The sequence below is a fragment of the Onychostoma macrolepis genome, chromosome 02 (assembly GCF_012432095.1).
Source record: "Onychostoma macrolepis isolate SWU-2019 chromosome 02, ASM1243209v1, whole genome shotgun sequence".
NCBI lineage: Eukaryota > Metazoa > Chordata > Actinopteri > Cypriniformes > Cyprinidae > Onychostoma > Onychostoma macrolepis.
In genome coordinates, this window is record NC_081156.1 from 35,325,995 (window position 1) to 35,345,677 (window position 19,683).

Sequence of the window (19,683 nt, forward strand, 5' to 3'; positions counted from 1 at the left end):
AATGAGCTGAATGTAGAGAGAGAGAGAGAGAGAGAGAGATAAAGAGAGAGAGAGAGAGAGAGAGAGAGAGAGAGATAAAGAGAGAGAGAGAGAGAGAGAGAGAGAGAGAGAGATAAGAGAGAGAGAGAGAGAGAGAGAAAGAAAGAGAGAGAGAGGCCAGTTTATAAAAGCATGTCATTTTCTCCTGAGAGATTCAGTCATTCTGCAGAGCTTCTGTTTAGTAGCTTGTTTAGTAAAGTTTGTTTCCTGAACATCAACATGTAGCTGATCAGCACACCTGAATATAGAATCTGATGAATCTCAGCTTCTGAACACCTGAGCGCATGTGTTAATAGACTGCAGCCTCGCAGCTCTCTGAATGACAAGGTAAGACGCTGCATTTCACATGCACCCGTTCAAACTCAACTTTCTCAGTGGGTTTGATGAAGCTCCTGGTTAAAAAGTTCAGAATTTGGTGTGTCTGATTAAACTTCTGAACAACAGGTGCTGCATACGTCATGCAACCTGCTCACATTCATGTCTTCCTCCTAACAGACTGATCTATTTTCTCAATGCACTGAAAAAAAACATTGCTGTTGGATTTACTTTGCAACAGTTTTCACCTAGAAACCAATAGCACATTTCCCAGAAAATTATTAAAGAACAGAAAGTAACACATTGAATTAAACGTGAAATTAAGAAAGTAGAAAAATTGCGATTTTTTTGTAAAATGTACTTCGATAATCTTTGTTTTATTTACAATTTCAACTAATACTTTTTTACACAGCAGTATCGATTTATGCATATGAAAAAATATATAGTTGATACATATTTGTAACAGTTGCAATATTTGTGTTCATTAAGCGCTTCAAAGACAGAAGTTACAGAAGTTGTTCTTATTAATGCATTTGGAAGGTGCTTTTATTTTATCGTTTTATCATGTTCTGGGAAACAAATGTCTTACTGAGTTTGACTTTATGTGTGTTTTTGGGTGCGTGTTAAACTGTGAAAGAAAGAAAGAAAGAAAGAAAGAAAGAAAGAAAGAAAGAAAGAAAGAAAGAAAGAAAGAAAGAAAAAGTTTGGAAAATGTAAAGTTGAGATTTGTGGAGGGGGGATCATTATCCCCTTTGGAATACTAATGAGCTGCTATTGTGCCACACACACACACACACACACAGAGAGAGAGACACACAAACACACAGAGGCACACACACACACACACAGAGACACACACACACACACACACACACACAAAGATATGTTTGTCAGTGGTCGGTTTTGTCCCATTGGTTAGTGTTTCAAACAATACGTTCCTTTGTACCCGAGAGAGAGAGACGAGATGAGAGAGAGACAGACAGAAACTGGAAGTGCTGATAAGGTGGAAGCAGAGAGACTAAAACACATCACAAGTATTACAGTTTTTTTCAGCTGCTTATACACACAAAATCTTTACTTGTAACACAATTTCTGAAAGCTGTCACTCAAACAGCAGAAGCACACACCAAATCTGCAAAACCAGACACTGATTCTCAGCCTTTGACTTTGAGTTTTCGATTTCATAAAACACTCTTTGCAAAACACAACACACAATTCTCTATGTAACACACGAACATCTAAAAGGAATTAATATTATGGTGTTTGCTTTTGAGCGTGTTTGTGATATTTAGATGTGAGGCATTTTGCATTTTGTGTGTGCAGTTCTTGGATTTGTGTGTAAAGTTTTGAAAATGTGTGTAAGCAGCTGAAAATAACTGTAAACACCTTCAGTCTTTACCATGATGACCATTATAAAAAAAAATTCAACATCATCGTTATCAGGGTGAAAGCATAATAAATGAATGTGCAAGAAGCTTTCAGAACCTTTTTGTTTGTTTGTTATTTTGAGTTTTACTGATATAGAAACAGTTTTCACTCAGTAACTACAAACTACAAATAACTAAATGTGATTTTTTTAAATATTGTATTTTCTTGTTAAATGTACTCCAATAGTCTTTGTTTTATATTCACTACATCAAGGAATCATTTTACATTATGGTAATTTGGTAGAAACTATGGTTATCGTGGTACATTTTTATAAAGTAAGGATACGGCACATTTGACCAGATAACGTGAAAGGATGATAATCCATCAAATTACATAACACTGAATATAATTAATGCTGTTATATAAGTGTTCTGCTGGAAAAGAGAAGAGAGATTGTCACGTGTCTGCCCTTCTAAGTTCCTGTTTTCCCTTATTTGGTTTAGTTCCGGTTCTTATTAACTTTATTTAATCTAACCACAATCACGCATCCGTAACAGAAGCTCAGACCGAAAGAGTTTGCGGACCGTTTCGCCGCCCTTGCCCTTCAGAGGCTCCCCTTCTATGATTATGACGGGGAGTTCTGTAAACTCGCCGCGGCAACGGCGTGGGATGACGCCACCCTAAACTAACTGTTCCGGCTCAGAGCCAATCTCGACCATCCTATGGACCTCCCAGACACCACGGGATTGTGTTGGAGAGAAGCTATTTTCCGGTGTCTGGGAAGTGTCCGGGCCCGAGCCGGAACTAACCCGCCTGCCGCGGCTCCCCCTCACCAGCCGCCATCCTCGGCTCACAAAAACCAGCCGCCGTCCACGGATCTCCCAAACCCGGCTTCCGCGAAGAAGTTCCCGCCGCCGTTCGCGGCCCTCGCAAGCCCGCCGTCAGAGAGTATGGCTAGCCCGCCGTCTGAGAGTATGATTTGCCCGCCAGTGCCTGCTCCTCACAAGAGCCCTCCTTCGTCTCCGCTGGCCCCGTCCAGCTCCGCGCTGCCAGAGCGCCCCCCAGAGCCCTTCCAGAAGATACAAGTTCTAAACCTCACCAATACAATTTGGGATGGGGGGGGGCTATACCCCCGAGAATCCTGCTCCGCCATGGTCGCCCCCCGAGCCCCCTGCTCCGCCATGGCCGCCGGAGTCCCCGGATCCGCCCTGGAGCCCTCCCTTGTCCTGGTCCTACACTGGACTCCAGGGCGCCTGCCCCCCCTCCCCGGTAGAACTCTACGGCGCAAGACGCGCCTTCCGGGGCGATGTGTCACGTGTCTGCCCTTCTAAGTTCCTGTTTTTCCTTATTTGGTTTAGTTCCGGTTCTTATTAGTTAATCATCATTCATTGTCCCCACCTGATTTGTATTATCTTGTTTGCTCTTTTGTTCCCGTCATGTTATAAGTCCTCAGTTTTCCCCTTTTTCTTTGTCTGAGCTAAACATTAATAAATGGAAATGTGTGTTGATGCTACTTCATTCTCCTGAACTTTATTTAATCTAACCACAACCACGCAACCGTAACAGAGATTTGTTTTAATATATATGAATATATATATATATATATATATATATATATATATATATATATATATATATATATATATATTAAGTCTTGTTTTTGAAAAAAAAAAGTCTCAAAATCAAGTGAGTTTATGTTTAAGCTGAGAACAAATATCTGTCAATGGGATCAGAAAAATCAACTAAACTCAAAAGGAAAACAGTATTATTTTTCTGACCCTATTAACAGATATTTAGTCTTGATTTAAACAAACTCATTTAGTTTAAGTTAAAAAAAAAGAGGCTTACTATCTTGACTCATTTTGCTTCTCTAGTAAATTTTATACTCCAGTATATTTGTACTGGAAAACAAGTCAAAAGTGTTGAAGAAGAACATCATTTTTTGCTGTGTAATGAGTTTATATGGCGGATGAGGAAAGACAGTCTAAACTTTTTTCAAATGCCTTCATTTAGTTTGTCTCTTTTGTCTCATTGTTGGTTAAAGTCTCTCTTGTGTAAAATAATCCGTTCTGTTCACCTGATTTACCAGATAAATTGTATTCAACAAGCTCTTCTCCCTGTGGACTGAAATCTACACCACGAAACAAAAGCACTGCAGAAATCACCGAAGGCCATTGAATGAGCTGAATATCATAGCATCTAAATGTGTATATTTGTATTTAAAGCAACAAAAGACACTGTGTTTGAGCTGTGGCCTGTTAGTCAATGCACTAGTCAATGTTGAGACAGAGAGCATCGAAAATATACATTTAAATGTTTGTTTTATTGCACTTTATCTATTTGCATCTGTAGATTTAAGGCTGTTTTCTAATAATGAGTTTGTTTCTCCACTTCAGTAACACTGACATACACCAGACTTAGCAGTTTTATTTATATGTATATTCTGGAGCGGTTTATATAAATATCATTCTCACTGGTTTATACAACATTTTACTCCTAAAAACATGGTAAAAATGCAAATCTTTAAAGCCAATGAGTTTTTTCTCCACTTCAGCAGCACTTACAAACACCAAAACAGTACAGTTTTATTCCTCTCTGAAGGTCTTTACTGAGGGGTTTGTTCATATATCATTTACACTGATTTTTATAACATTTTATTTCTAAAAACGTGGTGAAAACGCATATTTTTAAAGTTTGAGAGTTTTTTTTCATCTCCACTTCAGCAGCACTTATATACATCAAAACTTAAAATTTTATTCCTATCTATATTCTGAAGGGGTTTGTTCGTATATCATTTACACTTATTTATACAACATTTTACTCCTAAAAACATGGTAAACATGCAAATCTTTACATTCACATTTAGTCATTTAGTAGACGCTTTTATCCAAAGCGACTTACAAATGAGGACAATGGAAGCAATCAAAATCAACAAAGAGCAATGATATGCAAGTACTATAACAAGTCTCAGTTAGCCTAACGCAAGACACACAAGGATTTTTTTTATTATTATTATATAATAAACTTACTTTAACACCAATTAATTGTTTTTCTCCACTTCAGCAGCACTTGCATAAAATTTACAGTTTAATTCCTCTCTATATTCTGAAGGTTTTTACTGAGGAGTTTGTTTATATATCATTTACACTAACTTATACAACATTTTACTCCTAAAACATGGTAAAAATTCATATCTTTAAAGCCAATGAGTTTTTTCTCCACTTCAGTAGCACTTACAAACATCAAAACTTAGGGTTTTATTCCTCTCTATATTCTGAAGGTTTTTACTGAGGGGTTTGTTCATATATCATTTACACTGATATTTATAACATTTTATTCCTAAAAACATGGTGAAAACGCCTATTTTTAAAGGTTTGAGTTTTTTCTCCACTTCAGCAGCACTTACAAATATCAAAACTTAGGGTTTTATTCCTCTCTATATTCTGAAGGTTTTTACTGAGGGGTTTGTTCATATATCATTTACACTGATATTTATAACATTTTATTCCTAAAAACATGGTGAAAACGCCTATTTTTAAAGGTTTCGAGTTTTTTTCTCCACTTCAGCAGCACTTACAAATATCAAAACTTAGGGTTTTATTCCTCTCTATATTCTGAAGATTTCTACTGAGAGGTTTGTTTAAATAACATTCATGCTGATTTATACAGCATTTTAAATACATACAAAATATATATATATATATATATATATATATATATATATATATATATATATATATATATATATTTCTGTCTATTGACATTATTTTCTGATCTATCTGAGTGATAAATAGGAAATCCAAAATCCCAACAGTAAAAACCTTTAACTGTTATATGTCAAGAAAATCAAGCCATAATTTTGAACCAACATTCAGATTTCTGTTCTGGAAATGTATGCATATTTATTTAGATTATGCATCATTTGTATATTAAAACATACCATACAAAAAAAAAAAAAAAAAAAATTTGCAAATTTTACTGCAATCAAATTAACTAGACAAGTATGATGATATTGATTAGTTGCATTTTTACCCTGTGATTTCTAAGCTTACAGTAAAACCAAATGAATGTGGTGCAAGTCACTTAGGATTAAAGCATCTGGAAAATGCATACATGTTCATTTGAATGTAAACACCTTAATACTTTACTAAAGAAAAAAATCTCTCCAGATGACGTCGGCCACACCCCCTTCTTCCCAAAGCCCCGCCCCTCAGAAGGTGTGCCACTCCCAGACACAGACAGACATCCTAAAGCCTCTGCTCGGGGGGGCGGGGCACGTGAGTCAGGTGGCACGCCGGAGGCGGGTGCTAACCAAGGATGGGCGGAGCAATGTCCGCATCGAGCACGTGAGTGGGCGTGGTGCTCTGTACCTGCGTGACCCCTGGACCACCTTTGTGGACATGCAGTGGAGGTACAAACTGGTTCTGTTCAGCGCCACGTTTGTGGGAACCTGGTTCGCCTTTGGACTGCTGTGGTACCTGCTGGCTCTGGTGCACGGAGACCTGCTCGGTAAGAGCTGGAAATAAAATTAAAATCAACATAAAGTGGCTTTCTTAATTCATGTTCCTGGACTTAATGTGAATGATTCTTCATGACAGAGTTATTTCAGAATAATTATTATACTATTATAGTTTTTATTATATATTATTAATTATTTATATTTTGGATTATTTATATATATATATATATATATATATATATATATATATATATATATATATAATCATTTTAGTAGTAATTTTGCTGTGTTTTTGTCTTTTTTGTTATTTCTTGTTTTTATTTTGTTTTTAGTTATTTTAGTACTTCTAATTGATGAGAATTGAAAGATGTTGCCTTGGCAACTAGCTGATATAAAACAAGTTAATTTTTTATATTTTATACTATTTCAGGTAACATTTTATTTCAATTAACAAAATTTTCCATTTATAGTTTTAATTTCAGCTTTAGTTAACAATAACAGCCCTGATATTCCATACATGTTATTATGAAGAAATAATGTTTATTTTTGGCGTAAACTTTTTCAAAATGATTCCCCCTAATTTTTATTCCTTCTGTCAAATTTTTAGGAGACCAAGTTGACGCTTAAATGAAACAAATGATAACTCCATCAAGTCCATGTTTTAAAAATGAAATTTCTGTACAATAAAATGCTTCCTGAGAATGTAGGCAAGATGCATATAAATTAAAGATAATGGACAAAAACTTGTAATTGTAAGTAAATATCAAATAATTATAATTAATAATGAAATTATTAAATAATGATGTATTAAATAAAATAATAATTAATTTAATAAAATGTTTTTTGCAACATGTAAAGTTGTTTAAACTTTAATTATAAACTCAATAATGAAAAGATTTGTTATTAAAAATATTGTTCTTCTGTGATACAGTAAACCAGAGTCCATTCAATAAAATAAAACCCCCATTACATCCATGTGTTTGTTCGTGTGCATCAGTTTGTGTGTGATGTTTGTGTTTCTTCCTTAGAGTTTGATCCCCCAGCAAACCACAGTGTGTGTGTGATGCAGATGCAAACACTGACCGCAGCCTTTCTCTTCTCGCTGGAGACTCAGACCACCATCGGATACGGATACCGCTGCATCACGGAGGAATGTCCGTCTGCCATCGTCCTGCTCATCATCCAGCTCCTCATCACCACCGCCATGGAGATCTTCATCACCGGAACCTTCCTCGCCAAGGTGCGTATCCTTTTACTCACCTGAACACAGAAAACAGGCAGGTCACATTGTGCTTAAAAAAAAATAATAATAATAATAATAATAATAAAAAAAAAATTATATATATATATATATATATATATATATCAAAATAAGTTGTATATTAAAGTAATATATTATTGTTTAAACAGTTAATTCAAGTCACATTTATTTATACAGCATTTTATACAAAGCAGCTTCACTGTAATGAACAGGAAAATAACTGTTAAATTTGCTAAATGTATCAATTATGACACAAATTCAATTATCAAATTCAATTATGATATATATTAATAATTTTCATGCATCCAAATATTTTACTCCAGAGATTTTTGTAATTCTTTTTCTCAAGACTTACTGATTCTCATTAGTTTTTTTATTATTGCATTAATATCTATATTTTGGGGTGAAACATGACCCAGACATGTTTGTTCTTCTCTGTCTCAGGTGGCTCGGCCGAAGAAACGAGGCGAGACGATTCGGTTCAGTCAGCATGCTGTGATAGCTAATCACGACGGCCGACCCTGTCTCATGATACGAGTCGCCAACATGCGCAAGAGTCTGCTGCTGGGCTGCCAGGTAACCGGAGGAGAGAATTATCACTGTAACAAGGACGCCAGTTAATGATTTATTTATTTATCGATTTGTCACACAGAAGAGAATGACACTTTTTGAATTTGAAGATCAGGGTAAAATTGTCTTCTGGGAAACATGTAACTATCTTCTGTAGCCTCTGAAGGGCAGTACTAAATGAAAAAATATGATATTTAGGCAAAATAAGAAAAATGTACACATCTCCATTATGTTCAAAAGTTTTCACGCCCCCGGCTCTTAATGCAAGGTTTTTCCTTCTGGACCATCAGAGAGTGTTTGAACCTTCTGTAATAGTTGCATATGAGTCCCTCAGTTGTCCTCAGTGTGAAAAGATGGATCTCAAAATCATACAGTCATTGTTGGAAAGATTTCAAATACACAAAAATGCTGGAAAACCAAAGAATTTGGTGGAGGATTTTTCTGAAGAACAGCAGGCAGTTTAACTGTTCAAGACAAACAAGGGACTCATGAACAACTATCACTAAACAACAACAAAAAAAACACAGCTATGGATCATTCAGCTAACAACACAGTGTTAAGAATCAAGGGGATGTAAACTTTTGAACCGGGTCATTTTTATAAATTCAACTATTTTCTCTTGTGGACTGTAAACATCTTTTATGTTAAATATCTTATTCAGGTCAGTACTAAATAAACAATAACATGCATTTTGTATGATCCCTCTTATTTTGGTAAAATAATTAACATTTTGCAGATTCGGAAAGGGGGATGTAAACTTTTGACCTCAACTGTATATTAATATATATAATCATTTTTATGCTGCCTTCCTTTCAGAGCTGGTTGTACATGGAAATGTGCTCATGTGGACACTGCATTTTGGCAGTGAAAGATTGCGAGTTCTTTAAGGACAAATGCAATTAATGTGATTTTTTTTCAGGTGACTGGGAAGCTTCTACAGCCGTGCGTCCCGAAGGAGGGTGAGACGGTGCGTTTGGATCAGAAGAACGTGACCTTCAGTGTGGACACGGCCAGCGAGAGCCCCTTCCTCATCCTCCCGCTCACCTTCTACCACACCATCGACGAGCAGAGCCCACTGCACGGATGGGCCAACAAGGGTCAGATCCTGACACAATCCTCAGCTTCTGAGTGAACATCTGCAGATTTTACCCACGAATAAAGATTTTATTAACTCAAAAACTGATGTGCATGAGTTCAGATCAGTCAGGCCTATAATCATTCCATTCCAGACAGAAATACAAAACCAGTGCTATTTCAAAGAAAACAAGTAGAAAAATTAACTGAATCCAATATTTATTGATAATATGTGACCGTGGAGCACAAAAGCAGTCATAAGCAGCACAGGTATATTTGTAGCAATAGCCAACAATACATTGTATGGGTTAAAATTATACATTTTTCTATGCCAAAAATCATTAGGATATTAAGTAAAGATCATGTTCCATGAAGATATTTTGTAAATTTCCTACCATAAATATATCAAAACTTAATTTTTGATTAGTAATATGCATTGCTAAGAATTCATTTGAACAACTTTAAAGGTGATTTTCTCAATATTTAGATTTTTGCTCCCTCAGATTCCAGATTTTCAAATAGTTGTATCTCAGCCAAATAATGTCCGATCCTAACAAACCATACATCAATGGAAAGATTATTTATTCAATCACCTTTTAAATCTTAATTTTAAAAAATTGACCCTTGTGACTGGTTTTGTGGTCTGGGGTCTAGTATAATTTACAAGCAATTTTGAAAAGGCTGGTCATTTTCGACTAGGAATAACAAATTATGTAAAGGATTTTCAGCACAGCACAAGGGTTAAACATTATTAGGTGGGGGGGGGGGGACTAAATACACCAACAAAAGTAAAAAAAATAAATAAATAAATAAAGACAAAAAAACAACATTTCATTAATGCAACGCTTTTCAACCACTCAAAAGTTGTTCTTATTTTTATTCATATTATCTTATTTAAATGATAAGAATAAGACAAAATAAGCTTTGAAATAAGCTAAAACAATTTTAAAAATCAAGATATTTATTATTTAATATCATGTGCAGTTTTATTGTCAACTTTTTAATTTTTTTTTAATAAAAGCAGTTTCTTTTTGTTTTTATTTTATATAATGATTTTTTTTTTCTAGTTATGCCAAGCTCTAAAATATTTTAATGTGAGTAAATCCTGGATTCTTAACAACAGGAAGAGTCATGTAAGATCACTGGTTTAAAAGAGTGTGACACTTGAAAATATTTTAATTTTATTAACTTTTATTAAACTTATTTAATTTTATAAATACATTTTATTTATTATTTTATTTAAATGTATTAAATGTTATTATTATTATAAATTTTTAAACAATTTAAAATGGTTCAATGTTTAAATAAATTTTCTTTTTAATTCTTTTTATTTAATTAATTCTTCATTTAAGTTCATTTTTAAATATTATTTATATTTTAATTTTTATTTTAGCTATTTATTTAATCTATTTATCTTTCATCTGAAAATTGAAATAGGTTTTGACACTTTTGTCAGTGTAAATACTGCACAGTGGCACCAGACGGAATTGCTAAAACAAAGCCCGCTTCTGCCCTTTAAACCAGGGTTCACCTGACTTCACCTTTAAGAAAACAGCTGCATACACAGTGTGTGAATATCTTGCAGAAATCCTCATTGTGTCTGTTTCTCTCAGGCGGATGGACGGAGCCGGATCCGGCTGATTTTGAGCTGTTAGTGATGATGAGCTCCACTGTGGAGCCCACATCAGCCACCTGTCAGGTGCGCACCTCCTACCTGCCCGACGAGATCCTGTGGGGCTACGAGTTCCCCCCCATCGTGTCTCTCTCTGTGACGGGCAAATACGTGGCGGATCTCGCGTACTTCGACAAGGTGGTGAAAACCAAGACCCCGCCCCTTTTTAACCAGACCCCGCCCAGCGCCACTGACGGTTGCCATGGAGACGTGAGCAGCTCGGACCCGGAGAAGATGCGGCTGGAGCAGAGCTACCGAGAGGATGAGAAACAGACGGACGGCGGGCCTGTTAGCGTGCGCATCAGTAACGTGTGACTCACACAAAACATTCAACAAGAAAGTCCTTCAAACCAAGCACTGAAATCATTAATGCTGCATGAACAGCATCAGCCCAATAATATGCAAAAAAAATATTAACAGCACACAAACTGAATAGGAAAATGAATATTTTTGTGTAGGCCTACAGCAAATACATGTGGAATACTTTTGAAATAATGTGCTTTTTATATTTTAAAATGCATTTTAATTATTTTAAGACTACATGGAATATTTGTATGCATAAAACACACAAATGCACAAAAAACACCTAATTGCATAAATACAGCAGGATTATCATTTACATACTTAGCATAACAAAATTAAACAAATATGTCCTTAAAATCAAGCATTGAAATAATTTGTTGTGCATGGACAGCATCAGCCCAGTAATATGCAAAAATATACAAAAATAAAACATATAAGCTGAATAGGGAAATTTATATTTTTGTGCAGGCCTATAGCACACAGTACATGGCAATGCTTTTTATACTTTAAAATGCGTTTTAATTATTTTATTTTATGAGCTTTTAAGAGCTCATATTATTTGAAAGACTACATGGAATATTTGTATGCATAAAAACACACAAATGCATAAAAAGGCACCTAAATGCATAAACGTTTACATACTTAGCATAAAAATAAACAAAAATGTCCTAAAAATCAAGCACTGAAATCATTAATATTGCATGAACAGCATTTTTAACAGCTTATAAGCTGAATTGGAAAATTTCTATTTTTGTGGAGGCCTATAGCATACAGTATGTTAAATACTTTTAAAATAATGTGATTTTTATACTTTAAAATGCATTTTAATTCGTTTATTGTATGAGCTTTTAAGACCTCATATTATTTGAAAGATTACATGCATATTTGTATGCATAAAAACACACAAATGCATAAAAAACACCTAAATAAATACATATCATTTGTCAAGCACTGAAAGCATTAATATTGCATTATCAGCATCAGCCCAATAATATGCTAAATTATTCACATAGTATTAGCTGAATAGGAAAATTGATCATTTTGTGCCGGTTCACATTTAAAAGTTGAAAGTTGAAATAATGTACTTTTTATATTTTAAACAGAAATTGTGTCATTATTGTATATTATTATTTTATGAGTTTTAATGAGCTCATATAATTGAAAAGACTACATATTTGTATGCATAAAAATACACAAATGCATAAAAACAGCAGAATGATCATTTAATCAGCATTAAAAACAAAGTCCTTAAAATCAAGCACTGAAATTATTAATATTGCATGAATAGCATCAGCCCAATAATATGCAAAATTATTAACACAGCATAAGCAGAATAGGAAAATTGATAATTTTGTGTATATTCCCTAGTCTAAATTTGCAAATTATGTTTATTAATATTTCATTTTATTTCTAGCTCTAATGAGCTCATATTATTTGGAAGATGGAATATTCATATCAAAATGTAAACTTTCACACTTTTAAAATAAACTAGGGAAGACAAGTGATTAAAATTATGAAATATTTGAAAAGTTACAAGAGCTTTTCTTCTACAATCATTTACATTTGAACCTAAAATCTTGATATTCACTGATGTATGCATCAAACACCAAACTGCATAAAAACAGCAGAAATATCATTTACCAACTTAGCATTGAAAAAAAAATGTTCTTAAAATCAAACTCAGAAATTATTAATATTGAATGAACAGCATCATCCCAATAATCGAACCGAACCGAAAATCTTATGTTCACATGCATGTTATGCATCAACCATCCAAATGCATAAAAACTGCAAAATTATCATTTACCTTCACATTAAAAAATAAACAAAATGTCCTTAAAATCATGCACTGAAGTCACTGCATGATCAGCCCAATAATACACACAATTATTAACACAGCATAAGCTAAAGACTGATTATTGTGTATAGCTGCTCACATGAAATACTTAGAAGTTAAAATAATGCGCTTTTATATATTTTATAAATATGACCTTCCCTTCTACACATAAAATACATTTGAACCTGAAGTCTTGATATTCACTGACATGTTATGCATCAATCACCCAAATGCATAAAAAAAACACCAGAATTATCATTTACCCACCGTAATGCATAGAAGAAGAAAAAAGTTCACAGCAGGCTATTTATGTTGCAGTTGTAATTACTGTATAATTATATGGTTTATTATTGCATGTGCTCTCGCCTTTCAGAACGAACCTGTGATTGTTTCATGCATGTGCTGTGTGAATGTGTTCCTGTGATTCACCACATTTTCTGCTTTAGTGACTCTGACTGAATGTTACTGTAATGATTTTGCACTTTGGGGTCATTAGGAGCGTTTATTATCCTAACGAATCTGACAGCACTTTAGTACTGTACTCTCCTCTCTCTTTATACGGAGAGACATTAATGCAGCGGCTCAGAAAAGTGAAAGTAATTCTGAGAAAATCTGCAGCATTTGCTTTGATTTTTATTTTTTTTGTATCTAATTTCAGGATAAATATTTATACATGTATTTGTCTAGCACTGAACTACTGGAATAATCCACCGGATGTACAGGGATGCCTCAATTTCCACGTTAATAAACAGATAAAGATATGCTTAATCCGATGCTGATAAATGAGTGTATTATTTGCACAGCATGTGTTTTGTCTTTTATTACTGAAGTGTCCATTTTAACAACACTCAGAAAGTGCTAGTAAATTTCACAAATAATTTTTTTTGGGGGGGGGGGGGTTAAGTATATGAATGATCATAACTCTTTACATGCTGCTTCTACAATCTGTTTAATGTGTCTCATATGTAAATTCAAGTGCATATAAATGTGTGCATATTAAAGTGCTATTCTACAACATTAAATCGGACCTAATGAAGAGTTTATTTGGGGACGGATGCAATATTTTAAAGGAAACTGCATGCAATCTAGCACTTTATATAAACACTGTTTCATATTTACAAAATGTGCAAAACCTGTCAAATCAAGTTCACTTCACATGCCTTTAAAAATGAAGCTGACCTGTATGCCGTCGTCTCTGCAGCGCTGACGGATTCAGGACTGATTTCAGCTTTGACTTCCTCCTGGTTCAGAGTCGTGATTGTGGTTTGATGTCGATGTCACAAACACACGTCACAGTCCGAGTCCTGGAAAAAGCCTTCAGTCTCTGGAATCATACAGAATACTACACAACAATGCTAATATTATATCACTCTCTCTCTCTCTCTCTCTCTCTCTCACACACACACACACACACACACACACACAGATTCAAATGGCTTGAAATTCTCTTAAATAAACATATAATTTATGTATAAACCATCAGAATTTTACTTGACATGCCACTACTCGTGAAAATTAAATTCTTTGGATGTTTTGAAAATAATATGTAATCAACAAGCAAAATACATTGGATGAATCTTATTCTTTATCATATTTCATGAACAGCATCAGCCCAATAATACGCAAAATTACTAACACAGCATAGCTGAACAGAAAAATTGACAATTTTGTGTATAGCTGTTCACATTCAATATTTGCGAAGTTGAAATAATGTGCTTTTAAATGTTATTTTAAAAGGATTTATAAGCTCATATTATTTGCATAAAAACACACAAATGCATAAAAAAATCAAAATGCATAAAAACAGCAGAATTATCATTTGCCTTAGTGTTAGGAAAATAAACAAAAATTCTTAAAAGCAAGCATTGAAATCATTAATATTGCTTATGCCATGGTCAAAAAATTATCAAGAAAATTGATAATTTTGTGTATAACTAGTTCACATGAAATACTTCTGGAAAGTGGAAGTATAGCAAAATGTGCTTTTATATTTTATTTATATTTTAAAAAGCAATTAGCACATTTTATTTCATAGGCTTTTATGAGATCACATTATTCTTTATCATTGCAATGTTTTCACTCTACACACATTAAATAGAAAAATCAAAACGTGTATATTTTTGAGAAGAGATTCATTCACAGACACAATTAAAACTAATTTCAAGCATTTAACCAGTAAATAGAGCATTGTACTAAATCACCTTCTCTGACTAACTAAAATAAACCAAAATATTAAAATATAGTGTGGAATTATTCAGAAATCTGTCCATCTATAGCTGGTGATGTGCGTATAGCGCCATCTAGTGATCAGATCATCAGACGCTTGTGTTTATTTCACTTTCTAAATTCATTATCTCAGTTCACTAAAACACCTTACATTGAATCCATACGCTTTTTAATTATTCCTGGCAGGTGGAGTCATTTCCATCACGTGCTCACGGTCGGTCACGTGACCTTCACAGCTCTGTAAATGATTATTTGAGCCGGTTTTGTATTCGTCTTTACAGTTTTTGCACAATTGCCGGATTCTGAAAGCAAAGCTTCTGTCAGACTCTGTTTACAAGGAGATAAATATTGATCAGCTCTTCTTTTCTTATAATTCAATGTGAAATACAAACATCAGCTGCAGTGACGCGCATTTTAAAATGCAGAAAGGATTTAATAAAACATAAATAATGACTGATGTTTTAAAAGAGAATGGGTAACACTTTATTTTAAGGTTATTATAATAACTATTATGGATAATTACATGCCAGTAACCCAAAACCAAACCCTAATCCTCATGTGGGCTAGTTAATATAACTCAGCACTTTAATGTATAATTACACTGTAACAAGGACGCCTTTTAAAGTGTAACCAGAGAATGTAAATAAACTTTTTTTTTTTTAACTGCAAGCTTTTCAAATGCAAGAATGATGTTTATGACCTTTAACATCAGGCTGTTTATCAATTATGCATTTTAATGCATGAGTGATTTATGTCAGTATTTTGTTGCTTTCTGTTCACTCGCAAAGATCAAAAACAGAATCACGCTTTAGGGTTATATTGTTATTATAACGCATAACAACATATCGTCTGGCTGCATTTAACAATAAGGCAGTAAATCTGAGGAGATGCACATTTGCATGATTAGTTAATGTAACAAAGGCAAACAAACAATATCAATAAACCATTTTTTTTTTTAATGTGTCGTTGATTTCCAGCCGGTGAAGTGCAGTGTGTTTGGGTTTCAGATTTTTATTATTATTGTTTTTATCTGATGTGAAAGTATGGAGCGCGATTTCTCGTGAACTTTCACTGAAGCATGCCTTGATCACAGTATGAAGGAATGAAACACTCACTGCCAACATTACTACAGAATTCATGCACAAATAATGCTATTTTCTTCTGTCGGCATCAATCGCTGCTGTTATTACTGCAATCACTTTTAATCCATATTATTTTCTAAAATCCATATACTGTTATTCATATCGGTAATGTTGGCCTATTATTCTCACATATGCTCTAAAAAGACAATTTCGGTAGTTGTAGGCCTACACGATTTAATTTTCACTTTTACACTCGATTCGCATGAGACGAACATGAAATGCATTTATGAGTTATTGTTAATATTTTTATGAAAAGCCAGAACCTGAAATTAAATGCACGGTCATGCTACAAATAAGTCATTGAAAGAAAGAAGAAAAATGATCTAGTTTTCTTTTCATGTGTTTGGTTTAGATAATAAAGATTTAATTGTCTACAAAATATAAAAGCTTTCACGAGAAATGTTATTTTTTTGGTGTGTATCTGCTGAAACGAAAAAAAAAGAGAGATTAAAATGCATTGACCAATTCTTCTTCTTTTTAAGTAGGCTAATAGTTTGTTTAAATCAAAATCATTGTTTTGAACTAGAACTATAAGATACATTTTTCCTGTAAACATTTATTCCAGAGCTCGTGACAGAACACCATAAACACTGAAGCATTAAATGAATGAAGTTTATTTACGTCTGTTTGTTCACACGGAGCGAAATAAAACAGAACTGAAGATTGTCATCAGCTAACGGGCCTTATTACATCTACACTGATTAATTATCATAATCAGAAGCAGGAATATCAATCATTCTAATCAAGTGTTTTTCTTATTATTTTAAAGCGCGTTTTGAGGTCATTTTATCTCTTTATTTGTAAAAAGTGTGTATTTTAGGTTAACAGCACAGACTGAACCTTCTCACATCTAGTTTCTTTCTCAATGAGTACCTTGATTTGAAAAGATCTTTATGAAAAATTAATACCTAACAAACTGGAAATCTGTGTTTCTGATCTCTCCATATCAAAATGACACGAAAAAGTCGTTCTAGAATAAAAAAAATTAAATAAAGTTTTTGGCTGAATACACTCTTTAAAACAAAGGGCTGTTTTTCTTTTGTAGTGACTCCATAGAAGAACCATTTTTGGTTGCTCAAAGAACCTTTTTTTCTTAGTGTTAAGAACATTTTTATAACCTAAAGAACCTTTTTTTTTCTTTTTTTCTCAATATAAGGAACCTTTAGTGCAATAGAAAGATTGCATGGATGTTAAATGCCCATAAACACCCTTTATTTTTAAGAGTGCGCGTTCCACTTTTTTTTTTTTTTTTCTTCAGTGACCATCGAGTGTCGAAGACATTTTAATCAAAACAGTTTATTGAAAGCAAATAGAAATTAATAAGTGCTGGTTTGACAATCCAAAATGTAAAAATCACAATGGTCCCAAACAATCTCGCCAATGCTTTTCGTTCTATTCTGTCCTCAAATGAATTTTCGATCAGGAAACTGAAGGCATTTTTGTCGTAAAACGTGTTTATCCTGAAGCGATCATATCAAAAGCTACTGATTTAGAATTTAAAAAAAAAAAAACCTTTATCCATGCAGTCCAGAACATCTATAGGAACTGAGATGTGAGTTCAGATCTGTGTTTGTTCTTCAGCAACAAAAAGTTACCCTGTTTACCTTGCTGGATGCGTAAAACAGACCCAGTTCCAAGTCCCCTTCGCACATTCTCACGGTTCAAATGTCAATCCGAGAGTGCAACGACGAGTTTTTGACCTCGTGGTCCCAGTACGAGTAGAGGTCTGGCGGCTGGCGGGAGCAGGTGAACTGCAGAGCGGCCGCGGAGTTGGACGCAACCGGCGAGGGCTGCTGCGCCGCCGGCGGCGCCTGGTGCTGGTGATGCCCCATCCCGCTGTACGAGTTCATCATGTTTGGCAGCCCCATGGCTTGCATTCGACTGTAGGGGTTGTAAGACGGACCTGACAGTCCTTTCATGGCACCCATATTGCCGTTGGCCATCTGGCAAGACGCGTAACTCATCGGCGGGGCCGGTTGCGCAAGCGGCCAGCTGTTGTTCATGAAGCCGGATTGGAGATACTTGGGCGCGGGGAGGAAACTACCGTATCCCTCCCCGCCGAAGAGAGCCTTACCCGGCTGGAAGTGAGCCGCTGGCGGCCTGAAAGGGCGCTTCATGCGCCTCCGTCGCCGGTAGTTGCCCTTCTCGAACATATCCTCGCAAGCCGGATCCAGAGTCCAGTAGTTGCCCTTGCGCTCCCCTCCGCCTTCACGCGGAACTTTAATGAAGCATTCGTTGAGACTCAAGTTGTGTCGGATGCTGTTTTGCCATCCCTTCTTGTTCTTCTCGTAGAAGGGGAACTTGGTGATGATGTACTGGTAGATACCGGAGAGGGTCAGTCTCTTTTCCGCGCTTTCCCGGATGGCCATGGCGATCAGAGCCACGTAGGAGTAAGGCGGCTTCTGAGACGCTTCCACCTTCTCAGAACTCGGCTCTTGGAGCGGCGCGTCCTTCGCGAACTCTTCTTCTTTCTTCACCGCGTTCGTGTCGTGGACCATCAAAGCCATTGCGTCATCGTCCAAGCTATGGTAAGATGCCATCACTTGAAAAACACAAGCAAACAACACATCAAAACAAAGCCAGGTCTGGCTATAAGGCTGCGCGGTGATGAAACTCTGTTCGGTGAGACCTGTCTCATAAAAATGCGTAGGCCTATCAATAACACATTTTTTTTTTGTATTTTACGTGCTATTTATACGCAGAAACTGACTTTGGCGTGCATACGGTTACGCACGTGTTTGACGTGCATATAATACTCAGTTTTTGCATGCATGTGATACGCACTTTGTTGGCGTGCATATGATACGCACCTACCTCACACCCCTAAACCTACCAATTGCATATCATATGAACGCCAAAATGCGTTTCTGCGTATAAATAGTACGCTAAACAGAAACAGAAAAGCGTGCCATTGAAACGCACATTTATGAGATCGGGTTTGTTTGGTACCTGGTTTTAGCTCTGGATGTTTGGTGCGCGCATCGGGTCACCGCAGATCCATAAATGATGGGACTTTTGAATGAAATAAAACAAGCTCCTGCTTTGGTAACGCTCGGTTTGGCTGTGATGGACTCGAAGTCTCGATGTCGTTTAAGCTCGAAGGTTCTTCTGGAAGATCTGCAACTTTTTTTTCCTGGAGTGAAAGGCGAAACTCTGCTGTCGTCAGACTCGACCCGCGCTGCTGTTCTCATAATCATCATCATCATATTCCGCTTTCGTCACGTCTCTCTCATCGCTTCACAAACCAACCGACGCGTTTTCCACCAGAATAACACCTTATCGCTGAATGCGCTGTGGGACAGAGATATTAACGCTTTATATTTATATTGCGCGTTCACCGCAACATCTTCAAAACACCCTCTTTATTATCACTTAGGCCTGCTTATTTATTTTTTGTGATTCAATAAAAAATTTGCT

The 19,683-nt window shown here is 35.4% G+C and overlaps 2 protein-coding genes and 1 long non-coding RNA gene across 3 annotated transcripts; 1 reads left to right on the forward strand and 2 right to left on the reverse strand.

Moving 5' to 3' along the window:
• The first annotated feature begins 205 nt into the window (after positions 1 to 205).
• LOC131522543 (ATP-sensitive inward rectifier potassium channel 10) lies at positions 206 to 13,782 on the forward strand. Its single transcript, XM_058748099.1, has 6 exons — positions 206 to 366; positions 5,892 to 6,231; positions 7,210 to 7,421; positions 7,887 to 8,018; positions 8,932 to 9,109; positions 10,700 to 13,782. Exons 2-6 carry the CDS (start codon positions 5,892 to 5,894, stop codon positions 11,071 to 11,073), a joined length of 1,236 nt encoding a protein of 411 aa, XP_058604082.1. The 5' UTR covers positions 206 to 366; the 3' UTR covers positions 11,074 to 13,782.
• LOC131522561 (uncharacterized) lies at positions 6,105 to 14,233 on the reverse strand. Its single transcript, XR_009266559.1, has 3 exons — positions 14,078 to 14,233; positions 7,265 to 7,441; positions 6,105 to 6,238 (listed from the first exon to the last, which is right to left on the reverse strand). It is a non-coding gene; the product is annotated as an uncharacterized LOC131522561 (long non-coding RNA).
• A 47-nt stretch (positions 14,234 to 14,280) lies between these two features.
• foxl2b (forkhead box L2b) lies at positions 14,281 to 19,450 on the reverse strand. Its single transcript, XM_058793790.1, has 2 exons — positions 19,216 to 19,450; positions 14,281 to 18,808 (listed from the first exon to the last, which is right to left on the reverse strand). The coding sequence occupies exon 2, from the start codon at positions 18,804 to 18,806 to the stop codon at positions 17,928 to 17,930; it is 879 nt and encodes a 292-aa protein (XP_058649773.1). The 5' UTR covers positions 18,807 to 18,808; positions 19,216 to 19,450; the 3' UTR covers positions 14,281 to 17,927.
• Positions 19,451 to 19,683: the final 233 nt, after the last annotated feature.